At 38.6% G+C, this 16,035-nt stretch overlaps 2 protein-coding genes across 2 annotated transcripts in view; one reads left to right on the forward strand and one right to left on the reverse strand.

Moving 5' to 3' along the window:
- Positions 1 to 7,643, forward strand: part of LOC113210067 (SLIT-ROBO Rho GTPase-activating protein 1) — a gene marked incomplete at its 5' end in the record, with an annotated part of 52,373 nt that extends 44,730 nt beyond the window's left edge. The window contains 7 exon segments of the mRNA XM_026427884.2: positions 35 to 247; positions 319 to 421; positions 503 to 730; positions 825 to 895; positions 974 to 1,157; positions 1,268 to 1,526; positions 4,698 to 7,643. Coding sequence (XP_026283669.1) covers positions 35 to 247; positions 319 to 421; positions 503 to 730; positions 825 to 895; positions 974 to 1,157; positions 1,268 to 1,526; positions 4,698 to 5,846 — 2,207 coding nt within the window. The 3' untranslated portion in view covers positions 5,847 to 7,643.
- A 254-nt stretch (positions 7,644 to 7,897) lies between these two features.
- The window catches only part of LOC113210068 (sodium/potassium-transporting ATPase subunit alpha), a 35,167-nt gene continuing 27,029 nt past the window's right edge, over positions 7,898 to 16,035 (reverse strand). Inside the window, exons 2-19 of the mRNA XM_026427886.2 lie at positions 14,545 to 14,661; positions 14,226 to 14,429; positions 13,935 to 14,048; positions 13,603 to 13,855; positions 13,304 to 13,525; positions 12,973 to 13,218; positions 12,780 to 12,891; positions 12,557 to 12,689; positions 12,269 to 12,461; positions 11,930 to 12,178; positions 11,700 to 11,838; positions 11,475 to 11,617; positions 11,129 to 11,385; positions 10,949 to 11,049; positions 10,672 to 10,846; positions 10,447 to 10,577; positions 10,257 to 10,358; positions 7,898 to 10,165 (exon numbers count right to left, since the gene is read on the reverse strand). Coding sequence (XP_026283671.1) covers positions 10,045 to 10,165; positions 10,257 to 10,358; positions 10,447 to 10,577; positions 10,672 to 10,846; positions 10,949 to 11,049; positions 11,129 to 11,385; positions 11,475 to 11,617; positions 11,700 to 11,838; positions 11,930 to 12,178; positions 12,269 to 12,461; positions 12,557 to 12,689; positions 12,780 to 12,891; positions 12,973 to 13,218; positions 13,304 to 13,525; positions 13,603 to 13,855; positions 13,935 to 14,048; positions 14,226 to 14,429; positions 14,545 to 14,661 — 3,012 coding nt within the window. The 3' untranslated portion in view covers positions 7,898 to 10,044. The remainder of the gene's footprint in view (positions 10,166 to 10,256; positions 10,359 to 10,446; positions 10,578 to 10,671; positions 10,847 to 10,948; positions 11,050 to 11,128; positions 11,386 to 11,474; positions 11,618 to 11,699; positions 11,839 to 11,929; positions 12,179 to 12,268; positions 12,462 to 12,556; positions 12,690 to 12,779; positions 12,892 to 12,972; positions 13,219 to 13,303; positions 13,526 to 13,602; positions 13,856 to 13,934; positions 14,049 to 14,225; positions 14,430 to 14,544; positions 14,662 to 16,035) is intronic.

A 16,035-nucleotide genomic window follows, 5' to 3' on the forward strand; every position in this document is an offset into this window, starting at 1 on the left:
TAACTATGTTTAATAATATATTGTGTTCATGTAGGTCTGCATCACCAAGGTATCTTTAGAGTATCAGGATCTCAAGTTGAAATTAATAATTTCCGTGAAGCCTTTGAGAGAGGTGAAGATCCATTAGCTGATACAACTGATGCCAGTGACATAAATTCAGTTGCCGGTGTTCTGAAGTTGTATCTCCGGGAATTGAGAGAACCACTCTTCCCCATTGTGTATTTTGAGCTGTTTATGGAACTAGCTCGTAAGTTTTTCTACTAACCCCTCTGCTTTTGTTACAAAGACTTTTTATTAAACAACATACTTTATTTTCAGAACTAGATTCAAAAGAATTCATTATTAAGATGAAAGATTTGGTAGCAAGCCTCCCAAGACCATTTGTAATTATTCTTAGATATCTTTTCTCCTTTTTGAATCAGTAAGTCCTGCCATACACTTATATCAAACTTGAGTTTTGTATGCTGCTTTCCCTTGCTTATGATAACATTTCTTCTTTCAGTCTGTCAGAATTTTCTGATGAGAATATGATGGATCCTTACAATTTGGCCATATGTTTTGGTCCAACACTAGTTCCTGTGCCAGAAGACAAAGACCAAGTGCAGTATCAGAACCAAGTTAATGAGCTTATCAAAAATATAATTCTATATTATGAAGATATCTTTCCTCCAACTGGAATATTGCCTGGTCCCATGTATGAAAAGTTTATAACAAGAGAACCAGATGACAAGTAAGTTACTTTTCTTAGAATTAGAAAGAAACTAATAATTTTTCTACATATGTTTGCATTATTTATCTAACGGTTCAAACATTTTCTTGTCTAGTGATGTTGGTGATTCTCCCTCGGATCATGCCCAGGAGGATGTTGATTCTGAAGTATATCCATCAGAGGATGGTAAGTGAGATGAGTTCATGACAAATTTTCTTCATTGACTTCTGAAAAGAATCTTCATTTTGACATTTCTTTTTGTAGAATGTGAATCACTTGAAGCTACAGCCCAATTTGACTTCTTAGCAAGGTCAGAAAGAGAGCTGAGCTTCAAGAAAGGGGACCATTTACAGCTCTTTACCCAAGTTTCAAATGACTGGTGGCGTGGTAGAGGAGCTCGTGGAGTGGAAGGCCTTATTCCAGACAAATATATCTTGTTAAAGATTAAGTAAGCTGAAGTTTTTTTGTTTTGTTTTTTCACTTCTCTGCTTTTACTAAACAATATCTCTTTCAAATATCTCAATACCCCTTTCTATCACGGAATTAATTTTCTTTCAGGGATGAAGAACGTGATAAATTAGAATTATTGAAGTCTAGTTCATCTGATGAATCCATGAGAAGAAGAGCATCAAGTTCAAATGATTCTGTTCTATCTGGGGCATCAGGATCTACTCAGAATGACTCCCCCCTGCTTGGGTCAGGTAGCAGTGCAACATGGCCAGCTGTAGGTGGACTAGGTGGCTTAGGGGGCCGTTCTCCAACCTCTCTAGTCGTCTGTGACCCACCTCCCCCACCCTTGCTATCTCCAACAGCTGAGGTACTGGAAACAACAGTGTAGATTTATGTCTGCCCCGCAATGCCTTTTTTGTGTGTAGTTTCCTTTTTCTTGTTTTGTTGGTGCTGCAATGGTTTGTTGATCTGTTGTGGAAATTAAATGCTTCTTTCGGCTACAGTTTTATTTCTAGTGAAAAAATTTGGTTCTATGGATTACTTTCTTGTTTGTCATGGTTCCTTATCAATTGTTGTTCCTTTATTAATTGATAACTATGAGTAGCTTGTGCGGAAAGCAGCATTTTTCATATGCATGGCCATTTATTTATTAAAAAGTGAAGAGAAACCATTATTGAAAGTAAATGCACTCCTTGTGAGCATTTCTTCAAAGTAATATTTTGTTTTGTTGTGTTTTTTTTTGTTTTTTTTAAGTGATTGAACTAAATAGTTTTGGTTGGTTTCTCTCGGTTTCTCTTCACTCATCTGTGTTTTGTTTCTTGGCAATTCTCTGATCTGCCACTGCAGAAATTTGTGTTGTGTGCATTTAGTGTTTGTTTTTTATTTTGTTTGTGTTGGTAGTTTGGAACAATTTTTTTTTCTTTTTTAACTTACACAATATTTGTAGTGAGTTGCCTGTTTATTCTTCTAACTTAAAACAATAAAATGACGCATGCTCATCATTTCAATTTTTAACATGCAGTTTGTAGAGCAGGCCAAGATGTTAGGCTAATACATGACTGACACACAAGGAACTTTTGGTCACAAGAGCTAGGCCATGATTCATAGAAACCATTATCAAGTATTAACATGAACATTGGTATCCTTTGTTTTATCTTAAATGAAAGTTGTGGTACTCAGTAAAATTGGCACAAATCTCCAATTATAAAACTGTAGTCAATAGTTACGACATATTTTCAAATTTTGACTACTTGCTGCTCAATGATCCAATGTGACAGCAAAATTGTTCATTCTCATCAGAATACCAAGGGTTAATAAATCACTAATACTTTTTTTCCCTTTGTCATGTTAATACAATAATGTGCAGCAAAGCTATCATAAAAGGCACATGTTTTTCGTCTGTGATATTCTGATTTAAAGTGTAAGTTGTCGCTCTTTTTAGTCAATTATGTTTCATCTGCCTGAATCACATACATTGTTGGGATGTGAAAGATAAGAATCGTCTCACTGACTTTCCTTGTGCCCCTTCCCTATTTTGCTTTGGATTGCTTCATTAGAACTGTATGTGTACCCCATGTATCCCTTAAAACTGTTCATTTACATCAAAAACCAAAATTAATTTTGATCTGGCATTCTTCCATTTCCAACAGACATGTCTTTGCTTTGTGGAACTTCTCTGTTTGCTTTTTGGTGATTTAAACATTTTGCTTCCTATTCCTAATGGCATATTCTGTCATTGTTTTTTTTTTTTTATATATATGTATATCTATGCAGTTACTTTCACACACCTACTTGTTTTCTAAATGATGTTGTATTTCTAGGTGTAACATCTGAAAACCAGTGGATCCCCCTTCAGTCATAAGTTCTGCATGTTATTTAGAGAGAAGAGTACCATAGCAAAACTTGAATGAAAATTTGAAGACATTGTGTCAACTTTCATGAGCAGTGATTTTTTTCTTTCTTGTCGACTCTTAAACCATTACTTCCGCAGATTGTGATATTTTTCTGTAGTCATTGGATGTGTGTGAAATACAGTGTTGGAATTAGAAAAAAAATGACCCCATAATGGTTTGAAAAAGCTGATAGCTGCATCTGCAACTGTCTTTGTTTGGCATTTATCATTTATCAAGGCTGTGAGGTTATTGTGGTATATAATATATTTTATTTTGACTTTCACTCTAAATGAAGCTTTCAACATTTGTTATTGATGCTTACCAAGGGCGTCTATTTTTGATATAATTTTGTCGTCTCTTTGTAGTGTTGAGAAAAATGGGTGCACAAGATGGAATATCTTATTAAATGAGTGAGCAAGTGAATGAATGCAAGAATGCATGACAGAATGACGAATTTTGCATTTTATATTGGGATTGCTCTATCCCATCATTTTTGTAATTTATTATTATAGTGTATTATAACTTTTCTTTATACAGTAGTTAGTTTTGGAATATATTGCAGCGGGGTTGGAGTATTTTCAGTATGCATTTTGCAGTCTTATTTCTTGATCATGATACCTAAGTATATCAACAGCTATGACAGCAGCTGAAAGTTTACCATCAAACCCGTGTTTGTGCATAGGTGAAATGTTTTTCTCATCAGTTTGCAAGGAAAACTTATGCGTGCATATGATACACTTTCTACTGTTCATTAGAGATCAAAGTAATGTACATAGTTTGCTCACTATGTATACCATTCAATTCATTTGTATTGTTTTTCTGTACAGCTAAGTAGGTAAATGTAATGAAAAACTCAGTTTGTATAAAAGTCATGCCGCTCTATGTTATTACTACTTTATGTACAAATCTTTTATAATTTCTTTGTTTTTCCTGATGTTATATCAATTCAAATAGTGAAATTTTAAATTACACCCTTAGTTATCTTTGTTTCTCCCCCCCCCCTGTTTTTTTTGTTGTTTTTTTGTCTCAACATTGCATCAAGGCATTAGTCATGTCTTGCAAGATAACAAGATTGTCATGTGCTACTTTTAAGTTGTATTTCTATTTAAAAGTGTAACTACTTGAACAGCAATAAATGTCTCTTCATGACCTTAAAAAAATACTGTGACAGTTTCTACAACAATTATCATCACATATATAGTGCATCTTCTTTTGCTGGTCACTTTGGGTTTAAAAAATATTTTAGGGTACATTTTCAATGTACTTTTTAGGAATAGATTAGATTTTTATTTGATTGAGTTTGAAATTTCAGTAGTCATAGTCCTATTTTTGTGCATGCTTTTATTTGTAGTTAGAGAATCTGCTTAATTTTGCTGGGCTATGGTGTGACCTTAAGAGTATCTACTCACTCAATAGTTATTGAACTTGTACTAGTTATTTGAGTTTAGACTTTCAGACTTCAGAGGTTGCTGTATTTAAGAATGGTGGATAAAATTAACTGATAAAAAGATCGAAAATTACATATTTAGAGTAATACACCTCAATTATACTATATTTATGCAAAAGAACAAAGTTATCAAAAATCTTTCTACCTTTTAGTGAAAACTGCTATTCTAATCCAACTTCTTTTTTGTCTGTTTTTACAGCCTGATTCTTCCATTCACAAATCTGCCAGTTGCACAAGCTTAGATTCAGGAAAGGAATCTGCATGTGATGACCAACTTCTTCGCCCTGATCATCTTACTGATCAAGTGTCAGAGAAGCTGACTCTGTGCCTGAAAGAGAACTCTCCCCACTCACCCGACAGCGGTGCCAGCGGTTCAAGCGAGTCACCCCCTACTGAAGCTGCTGCTGTATCTGTGGCCTCGGTCTTGTCTCAGTCAGAACTTCAGCCTCAACCCCAACCTCCGCATGCTGTCCAGCCGCAACCCCAACCCCAGTCTCTTCCCCTACCCCAGCCTCAGCCCCAGCTTCAACCTCTTCCAGTTAGGCAGCACTCAGAGCCTGCCGCCCCTTCAGCACTCATCGGCGCACTGAGGCGCTCGCACCATTCCATCGACGAGGCTCTGTCCTCTGCCCAATGTGTCGCTACTGCTGTGTTGTCTGCCAAGGAAACTGAAAATGAGAGAGAAATGAGGGAGAAATCTCCTAGCATTGAAGGCAATTATGTCGTATCCAGTTCACTGGAAGGGGTATGTGACATGCGCCAAAAGCAAACCCCTGATTTGGTACTTGATCTTCCACTTCGATTAAATTCTGAATCAAACTCTACCAAAGATAGTGAGACTCGTTCATTTTCTGACGATAAGGACGATGACTCACATTTATCATTGAGCCCAACTGGACCTGAAAGTCCAGACATGACAACAGCTGCTGAAAGGTTTGCAAAGCAAAACCAATGCACTTTAAAGAAAAATACTAAAGCGTCTCACAGTTTAGGTTCTCCATTAGACTGTAAACCAAGTTCTACTTCTCATAGTTCACCTAGACATTCAAAGTCTATGGATTGTCAAACTGAGAAGGACTCTGTAAAAGAAAGTGTATCATATGTGTCTCATTGCCTTACAAAACAGGCCTCAGCATCATCTGCTCAATCCAGCACAGCTTTTGACAAGAAACCTGTTGTGGCACCATTTAAACCTCCACTGAAGGCTAAGCCACAAATTATGAAGAAGCCCCCGGTTTCTGTGTCATCAGTGTCACAACCCATTATGCCTGTCCCACCCATCCAAAAGGATAGTAGCAGTGATCTCACTTCATCTGGTTGTAGCAGTGACAGTTCTTCTGAAGTGTAGTGTGTTAGTTTTATATCTTTCAGTAATCTTGTTGTGTTAAAGCAGTATAAGCCGCTTGTCTAAACAACTTGCTGCTTGACATCAAACTTTATGTCAAGTTGTCAAGAAATTGACTATGTTGTTCTTAACTACTTTGAGATACAGTTTTCTTTATTTTTTCATATAATTGTTATAAATAAAGTAAACTATGGTCTAACTTTGGTTAGTGTGAAAGACTGATATTTTGAATGGGATTTGAGTAACCTTATAAAGTAATCCAATAAACTTATGACTCAGAATTTTAATTACTTTTTCTGTTATAGAATTTCAGGTTTGCAGAAGCCCTTATTGTTGGGCTGTCTCTTGTGAGATTTTTCATTTCAATTGTATACTTTTAATCAGAAATAAGCTGCAGTATGTATGGTGGAGTTCTATTATATAGTGCATTTTTATTATACTTCCAGTTTTAGAAAAGGTTTTGGAAGCAATAGATACTATATATTGAATCATTGTAAGAGGCTCAAATAGTCTCAAGTTCAACTTCCCTAGTCAATGTACTATGATTAAAGCTGAAACCAATGTCTGGAATGACGGTGAGAGCTCATAGAATTTTAATTTCATGTAGAGGATCTCCTTATGCAATACAGTATTCAAGTTATAATGTATGAAAAGTACCCTTTAGAAAAGAGAAGTGTGTATTAGGACTGATCATTGTGTGACCTAATGGAATGTGTAGGTAGTTTGTGACTTTGTCCAGTGTAACCATAATTTGAAACAGTAATTTTGTGTGTATACATTGTCAAGATATGAGTGATTTCATTGGACGGTTGAATTTTTGTGGTTTTGCTACATATTTTACCTAGTTAATGTTATATTGATGTAGATTTTGATGCAAATTGATACACAGATCATTTATTTCTGGAAAGACTGACATTGTACTGTAAGTTTTAATAATTTAAGTAGCCTTTAACTTCCAGCATCAAAAGATAACTTCGTAAGTAATGGTTCTGAGTCCAATTCTTCCCATATAAAGGATTTTAACCAGATTTTATTTGTTTTTACCTAGGGACTTAGAGTTAAGATAACAGGATGTGATTAAAAATATGTATACTGTTCAACAGGTTGAATGACTTTTTAAGATTTCTGTCAAGACAGCAATTTTTCACTTTCAACCCTTTTTTCATTACTTTAATCTTTGAGCAAGTTAGTGTGGTTGATAACATTTCACTATTGTATGGAAGTTGTGGACGGATTTGGACCCGCAAAACTTCTTTGCAAACAGCTTAGCTTAAAGGCCTAGTTTACATCTTAAACTTTGACTTACTTGAACTTTTGCTATTTTGACATTTTTTGCTCATACACCAAAGGAATGTGAAGACATTGTGATATTCTTCCAATTTTTAAAAGGAACTTCAAATTGATTGTGAAAGGTAGAATTAATTACATACGGTTCTTATGACTAAGTGTAAGAAATTACTTAAATAATTTAATCCAGAACCTTTCATAGTGTTTTTTTCTGTGCCTATGTACCATTGTATTGTGATACGAAATTGAATTGATTCTATTGCATTTTAAGTTGCATTTGTAAAACAAAATGTTTTCCTGTATACATTCTTGCGAATTCTTTAATATATATTCACCAAAAGGTTTGGAAAAATAAGTACTACTGAATTAAGAGATATTTGTTGCAGGGACCATGAGGATGTGTATTCAAGATGGCATTACCCTCTTTATATTTTGGCAAAATCTGTCATGTTTCCAAAAATTTGCTGTGTGTAGTAACCATGGTGTTTGGCATTAAAAAAAGAACTTTTTAAATTTTTTGTATGTCATTATTTTCCCAAAATTGGTGTTGTAACCTTACAACTGAATACTCTCCACAAGTATGTAAGACTAACGTAACATGGCTTTACTCACATATAAAACTTTGAAAGTGCTAAACCAGCAGGTAGAGTTTTCAACTAGCATTAACTTTGCATCATATTGCATTTATTGTGGCTATTTGGTGCATGTGTCCTCAATTGGGTCCTTTGGTGGTTTCGAGCACTAAAGAAATATAAACAACGCTAAAATTATGTGAAGATTTTTTAATTCTTAACAATATTTTGTAACAAATAGCTGTAACTGACTCTAATGCGCTCATGGGTATTTAATATTTATTGCATTTCATTCAATCAGAAACTAGATAATACAATAAGAATTTCAATTTTTCCCATGAGCTAAGCAAATCAAAACAACATAACATCAGAGGAAAAGGATGGCAGGAGAATCAAGTTGCCGATTTCATATGCCCCATGTCTTCATGGAGTTACTGATTTTGTAATTTCGTCTGAGACATTTGGTACACAATCTTGGTGATAAATGCAATTGAGACTGTCAATGTGACACCATCTGCTGCTAAAAATAATATTTGTTGGTGGTGAGTGGGACAAAAGGCAACTCTTACTGAGTGATCAAAAATATTAACTAAATGCATCTACCTCCATCTCATAGATTACATTCTCATTTGTCTCCGAGACAGACAAGAAGTACCTTAAAGACTTAACATCACAAGTCTTGTCAGACTATACAGGCTCTACTGGAATTCACAACTTGCTTTGAGAAACTCTGGTACAGTATTCAATTAGGTGTGGTTGAGGACGCTTTCATTGACACATCGGCAGTATATTTTGAAGCAGGAATTACAAGTGAGCTCTCTTGACTAGTGGTTCGAAGCATCTATTTCATTGCAAACACTGTTACAATACTCATACTTGGTATGAATGAGACTTACACAAGTTTTTCTATAACAAACTTGCACAACCAAGCAGGGTACCTGTTGCTCGTTTATCTACTTAATGGCTTGATGTTGTACCATGTCTTATAGAAATAAGTGCAAAGGAAATAAAACTGATTAGTGTGATACCTATATCTTACCTCTTTATCTTTAATGCTTTTACCTATCTATGTAACAAACACACTAATCTATTTTACTATAGCTTTATACATCTTCATGTCTTGAAGGCTTTATACTTAGTTCTTTGCCCTTTCAAATTTTGTTGTATCAAAACATATTTTCCAAATGTTAACAAAAGACCCAATACAATGGAAGCTTTTGCCAGAGAAAAACATTTTCACCAGAAGAAAAAAAAAGGCTGCCCTAGTTTTAAAAGTAATCGATATTTGTCAGCATATTTTTAAAATATCGAGAGAGAATTTAGGGCTATAAGATGGAAGGTTGTAATGCTAAGCAAGGAAGCAAATTCCTGAAATTTTTTACTTAAAATATCCTTTTTGTGGTTTTTTAAAAAACAAATTTTGTATATTGTAAAGCCATTATTGATCCAACATATTAATGGATATTAAACTAGCTCAATGAAATGACCAAAAGCAATGATTTTACCATCTGTTGACTTCACCTCTTCAACATCATTATTAATATCTCATTTTGTAGTGTGGGTAATGGTACTTCATAAAAAACTCTTTTCGCCATTGATTTTGAACAGGTCTTAGTGAGCAGCGTTGGTCAACTTATGTCAAAACAATATTGTCATAGCTTTGCTTTTGCATTTTACTGATCATATTGATAACCATGAATTTGTTGCACTTACAACAATACATAAATACGGTTTTTGATTACTTTTTTAACTGGACAAGCCTTATCAATTAAAGTGATTTAATTTTGGTGAAATGAGTCTTGAGCTGTACTCTAATAATAATACTCACATATACACTCACTCACTCACTCTCTCTCACACACACACGCACGCACACACATACTCACACTCGCATTACAAAAAGCAATCTCAACGTGTGCTTTGCACTTACTCCGGTTTTTTCTTAATACCAGTCAGGAAAAATAAAAACATACAACTAAAAACACAGAAAAATTGAATGTGCTGTTGTACACTGCAAAACTCAAACAATCCAATGCTATCTCCAACCACTATCACATAGTCTGCCTTACACCATTTTCTTTCTGTGTTGATTTATCAAAACTGTCTCACTGGGAATCAAAATATGTTTCAGTTCATTGGGGCATTGGATGCAGGTTTTGAAACTGCTTGTAAAGCTTGGTTTAGTGTAAACTTGTCACTTAATACTGTCAAGCAGAAAATTCACTTCAACCTTGGGTAAACTGTAATCACAATTACAACACGTTGCATGGAGTTCTTAGCCTACACATTAAAGAGGCGAAGGTACGGCAGCTTCCAGTATTGGTGAGTTTTCTGTACTACATTTAGTAGTATGTTTCTCTTTCAAGCCAGCCTCCAGGACGTCTACGTAGAATGAACTTACGCGTTTCATCATAGATCAAAATACTAACCATGAAGGGAAGAGGTACAAACCACCATGACCAACTGTAATTGTAAAATTTTACATTTAGAAATAGTTTCAAATTATGAAGTAAATTGAAAATAGTTGTAAGGGCAAAACCGGGACAAAACGTACTGGAGAGGGTACATTCGAAGACCTTTGTCCATGCCTGGAGTATAAGACAGGAATGCTGCTAAGACTGTCTCAAATATAAGACCAAAGTTAAGAGCCCAGTTCCTGCAAAACAAAATTTTAATGGTGTGAAGACGAAATTCCTTTAATGTGTTTTGATAAACACGATAAATATTAAAACTATTTTTGTTACCTCATTCCTTGAGTGAAGAGAGAGTTTCGACGAGTCTTGCAAATAATTAAATCAGCCCATTGGACAATGACAATAGCAACAAAGAAAGCTGTTTGGCATGTGTACTCCAGACGTTTTCTATCTCTGTAGGTCTAGAAAGAAAAATATAGTATTTATTTAACGAAGCATGCAAAATAATGTAAGTTATTAAGTGAAGTTGTGAGCAAACTGAGTTAGTTTTCCTACCCATTCCTGTCCATAGGAGTCAGGAAGATCATTCACAGACTTGGAGTCCCATTGTTTCCGGATTCCAATCAAATGGTATGGCAAGAAACCATTTTGAGCCATGATAACAAAATACATAAAGAAACCTCCAACAGCTTGAATCATACCGATTTGAGCATAGGACATGGAAATTAATCTGCGAAGAAAAATGTGTGCATATTGAAAGTATTTGTTGACTTGTGTAATTTTAATGACAGGTTCCAGGAGGGGCAAGTGAGTATGATATGAACAAACCAACCTTGAATTGACAAGTTTGTCAGAAGCCAAAAATGGATTTCTCGGAGGACGTTTCATAATGTCTGACTCAGCTTCTTCATAAGCCAAAGAAATTGCAGGAACCTGAAAAACATAATCGTGTGAGGGAAAATTCTTCAAATGATTTTGTGAGAAAAAATTTCTGTATTTTAGTGATATTTACCATGTCAGTTCCAAGATCAATGCATAAAATTGTGATGGTGCCCAAAGGTAGAGGAATACCAACTAAAATAAACATGAGGAAAGGTGAGATTTCAGGGATATTTGAACTGAGGGTGTAGGCAATTGATTTCTTCAAGTTGTCAAAAATTAAGCGTCCTTCTTCTACACCAGTTACAATTGAAGCAAAGTTGTCATCCAACAAGATCATGTCGGCTGCCTGTTTGGACACATCGGATCCAGCAATACCCATTGCAACACCTGAAATTCAAGTTGCACTTTCAATTTATACAAAGTAACAAAACCTCCAGTTTAGATTTATTTCTCATATGGGATTTCTATATACAAACCAATATCAGCTTTCTTAAGAGCAGGAGAGTCATTCACACCATCTCCCGTCACAGCCACAATAGCACCAAGACGTTGGCAACCCTCCACAATAATCAATTTTTGCTGAGGAGAAGTACGTGCAAAAACAATTTCAGAGTGATTCCTGTGGAAATATTTTAAATGTTAAATTATGAAGATTTAATATAATCTAAAACTACCTACATCAGAATGCTACAAAAACTCACTTCAGAATTTCATCAAGCTGGTCAGAGTTCAAGTGGCGGAGTTCCATTCCATGAATAACAGCTGCCTTGGCATCCCTTGGGTTCACATCATGAACATCGATGCCCAATCTCTCAGCAATATCCTCTACAGTCTCATTTCCTATGACAATCAAATTTTCAAAAATGAAAAGTCTACTTGAGAAATATATATGAGACAAAAAGGATTAATATTTTTTTTAAAAGAAACATACCATCAGATATGATGCCTACAGATTTAGCAATAGCTTTGGCAGTGATAGGGTGGTCACCTGTCACCATAATAACTTTAATACCAGCAGAGCGGCACTTCACAACAGCATCTGGGACAGTAGCACGAGGTGGATCAATCATGGACATTAGACCAACAAAGCGGAAACCAGTCAGAGGGAAGTTAGGGCTGTCCGCATCAAATTTGAAGCCCTTAGGGAATTGTTCAGCTGGCAGCATGAAGTCACAGAAACCTAGAGGATCAGAAAATAAATTTAATAAAATACCAAAGTCCATCAAATACTTACAATAAACTAATTTAGTCTAAAATTCCTCTCACATACCAAGAACTCGCTCTCCAAGACCTCCCAGTTCAAGATAAGCTGAGTTAAATGCAATTTTCAACTCTTCATCAAGTGGAAGATCTTTGCCATTCATGAATATAGAACTGGAGACTTCAAGAATCCTCTCTGGAGCACCTTTCATGACCAAAATGTGCCTATTGTCATTTTTATCCTCGTTTTCATGAATTGAAACCTGATTGTGAAAAAGGGGTAAATAAGAGTGATCAGAAAAATCTATATACCTAGTTTCAGTGAGAATCCCATAATAGATCAACAATTAAACCGCACCTGGAATTTGTTGGTAGAATTAAATGGAATCTCACAAACTTTTTTGTTTCGGTTGCGAATGGCTTGAACATCACCAAGAGCAAGTTCCATACATTTCAAAATGGCAGACTCAGATGCATCACCATTTACTTCCCTATTTTGCAGGAAAAAAAGAATGTCAGGGATGTTGGTAACCAGTTTAGCAGCAAGCAGTTTATATGTTAAATGTCTAAAAATTAATTACCTCTTAAGTACAGGAACTCCTTGCTGACCACCCTTGAATTGAGCACGATTGCAGAGGCATCCTACTCTCGCTAATGCTTTAAACCCCTCACTTGATTTGTCATATTGCACACCTGAAAATGACAAATGATTTGTAGACATACCAAGCATTGATTATCTTCAATTTTCATGCCGTCAGTAAATCTAATAATTACCAGTTTGATCCTCAGTAGTGTCTGCTTCAATAATTTGGTTGTCAAACCACATGTGAGCAACAGTCATTCGGTTCTGAGTAAGGGTACCAGTCTTATCAGAGCAGATGGTTGACGTTGAACCCAATGTTTCCACAGCCTCAAGATTCTTCACAAGGCAATTTTTGGATGCCATACGCTTGGCAGTCAATGTTAGACATACAGTCACAGTAGCAAGTAGACCCTCAGGTACATTAGCAACAATGATACCTGCATGAATTAATTGAATTAAATTAATTTGACTTTTTTAGATACAGAAATTAGTTAATTAGCCAAACATTTTCATTTCAATTACCAATTAGGAAGACAACCGCTTCAAGCCAGTGGTACCCAAGAATGAAGGAAATGATGAAAAATGACACTCCAAGGAAGACAGCAACACCAGTGATCAAAGTAATGAAATGGTGAATTTCTTTGGCAATCGGTGCTTCACCAGTTTCAAGACCAGAGGCAAGACCAGCAATACGACCCATCACAGTGTCGTTTGCAGTGCAGATAACAATACCTCTAGCAGTTCCTGCATGATAAGTTTCCAATAAATATATGAAATATGATCATGATTTTACACCACTTTTAAAAAGTAGTTTGAGTTACCTTCAACAGCATTGGTTGAGAAAAATGCCAGATTCTTGGTCTCTAATGGGTTTTCATGTGTGTATTCAGCAGTGCGGGCCTGGGGCTCAGATTCACCAGTCAAAGAAGAATTATCAACTTTGAAAGAGCGTGCTTCGACTACACGAATATCAGCAGGGATACGGTCACCAAATTTGACCTCAACAAGGTCACCCACAACAATTTCTTCAGCTTTCATTGTGAGAGTTTCTCCCCCACGAATGACAACAGCAGTCTGTAATCACAAAAAATCAAAATTTATTTACAACTTTTATTTGGGTTGGGACATTACATCAAAAAGTCATTAAACTTACTTGAGGAACCATATTCTTAAATGAGTCCATGATCTTTGAACTTTTGCTCTCTTGGTAGTAAGAAAAGATGGCTGTGACAATTACCACAGCAGCTAGAGTAATACTAAGGTATAGCTGTAAATATGAAGGGCAGACATTGTTGTTAGTATTATTTGTGTAAAAATTTATGACATGTTATCTTTATTTTTATCAAGCTGAAAAGTGAGAGTGAGCTCAGTGAAATTTAGACTACTGGACTTCCCCTATGCACTTGTATACATGATGTATGGGTAAGTATAGCAAAGTCCTTACGTTGTCCTCTGTCGGCTCGTCCGTCTGCGTCCACTCGATGGCGTAGGCAACGAAGCAGAGGATGGCACCGATCCACAGAAGCATGGAAAAGCCACCAAACAGTTGCTGGCAAAACTTGACCCATTCCGGGGTGGTCTTTGGGGGCGTGAGTGCGTTTGGGCCATCGCGCTCCAAAACCTCCTTGGCTTTGGCTGGCGTCAGACCCTGTGGGCGGGGGAAAGGCAAGGGGTGAGTAACAGGACAGCTGGGCCGTCTCAGCCGCCAGGCTCTGGCCAGGCCTCGGGGCAAGTAGGCGTTCACACAGCGGCCACACACTCACCCGGTTGGGGTCCGTCTGGAAGCGGTGGCATAGCTCATCGAGCGTGATCTTGTGGAAGTCTATCTCCAACTCCTTTTTCAGGTCGTCCAAAGTCTCCGTCTTCCTCTTGGTTTTCTTCTGCAAACAGAAAAGGCAGGTGGGGTGGTGTTATTAGAAGGGTCGTGTGTGCCCGCCCCGCCCATGCGGTGGCCGCGTGCCACCGCAGCAAAGGGGAGGGAGGTGGGGGGTGATGAGGGACTTCCCCCGCACCGGGCGCGCGAGGGGCGCAGCGGGCGCAGCGCGGCCCGTGTGACGTCATCGCGTGACGGCGAGCCCACTCGCCTCCACCATCGCCACCACCATCACCGCCGCACAGGGCCGGGGAGGCCGAGGGGGCCGAGGGTGGCGACCGAGAGAGTACCGAAATAGCCGCCGCGACGCCGAGCCGCGCGCACCCCGCGGGGGGCGTGGGGGGCCTGTGCTGAGCTAAGCTGGCCGGCGATAGCGCCCCTGGCGGGGCCCCCCGGCCCCGGGGGCCCCTACCCGTGGGGGCGGCCAGGGTGCGGTGCCGCTCGCATCTACCCTGCAAATCTGGGGTGCCCAGCGACTCGAGCCGCCAACTTGCCGGACAGACACCTTCTCGTTTTCCATGACATCCACATCTCATTTCTGTGGGTTGTAGACCCGTAATGGACGGCCCAGACTTTACACTGTGCAGCATGTGGTAAGTTTGACAACCTATTTCGGCGCGGTGCGGCTGTTCATCTTAGGGATTGAAAATAGTAGCAGAGTGTGAGCACACTGTGGTCGCGCTGCACTAAACGTGTGAAGTCGCCCAGCTGCTGAGCACCCCGGATTCACAGTGTCTCCACTGCCAGAGCACCGCAGACGATTTGAATAACGTGCCCTCTCTCTCTCTCTCTCTCGGCCCTTTTACGCTACTCTCCAATAAACACTACAGTACGCGAGCCGAGCCGTTCAACACGAAACGACGAGGAGACGCCTTCAGACTTGGGCGTTTTCGTCGCGACTCTTTCGGCGTCCTTCAGACGAGTAAAATATCTGCGCGACAGATGTGGTGAGGCTGCCCCCGATCTCACCCCCTATCCCCGCGCTCCTTCCTGTTGCGCTCCGTGTTGCGTCGTCCTCGTCGTCCGCCCCGCCGCGCGAGGTGTCTGGGCGGGTTGGGAGTCTGCCACACCCCGCCCTGTTCGCCCCGCCCCGCCCCACCCCGCCTGCAGCACCCCGCCCTGCACATTGACAACCAGGACGGCTCACACCAACAACAAGCCCATCGCCACGCAGCAGCTATTTAGTTGAGGTGTTCCGAGAACATCGCATGTCTTCACGAGTCGTTGAGCCCGCGCCTCGCAACGCCTCATCACCTTCGGACGACAGGCATCACAGAGAACACCCGCTACGGCAGCGGCTGTAAAAGCCTTAGAGCAATATGCTGTGAGCCGATATGCCGATTTTTTTTACGATGGCTGGGAAGTACCCCCCGCCCCCCCC

Source organism: Frankliniella occidentalis, unplaced genomic scaffold (assembly GCF_000697945.3).
Source record: "Frankliniella occidentalis isolate FOCC.00 unplaced genomic scaffold, Focc_3.1 Scaffold7, whole genome shotgun sequence".
Taxonomy (NCBI): domain Eukaryota; kingdom Metazoa; phylum Arthropoda; class Insecta; order Thysanoptera; family Thripidae; genus Frankliniella; species Frankliniella occidentalis.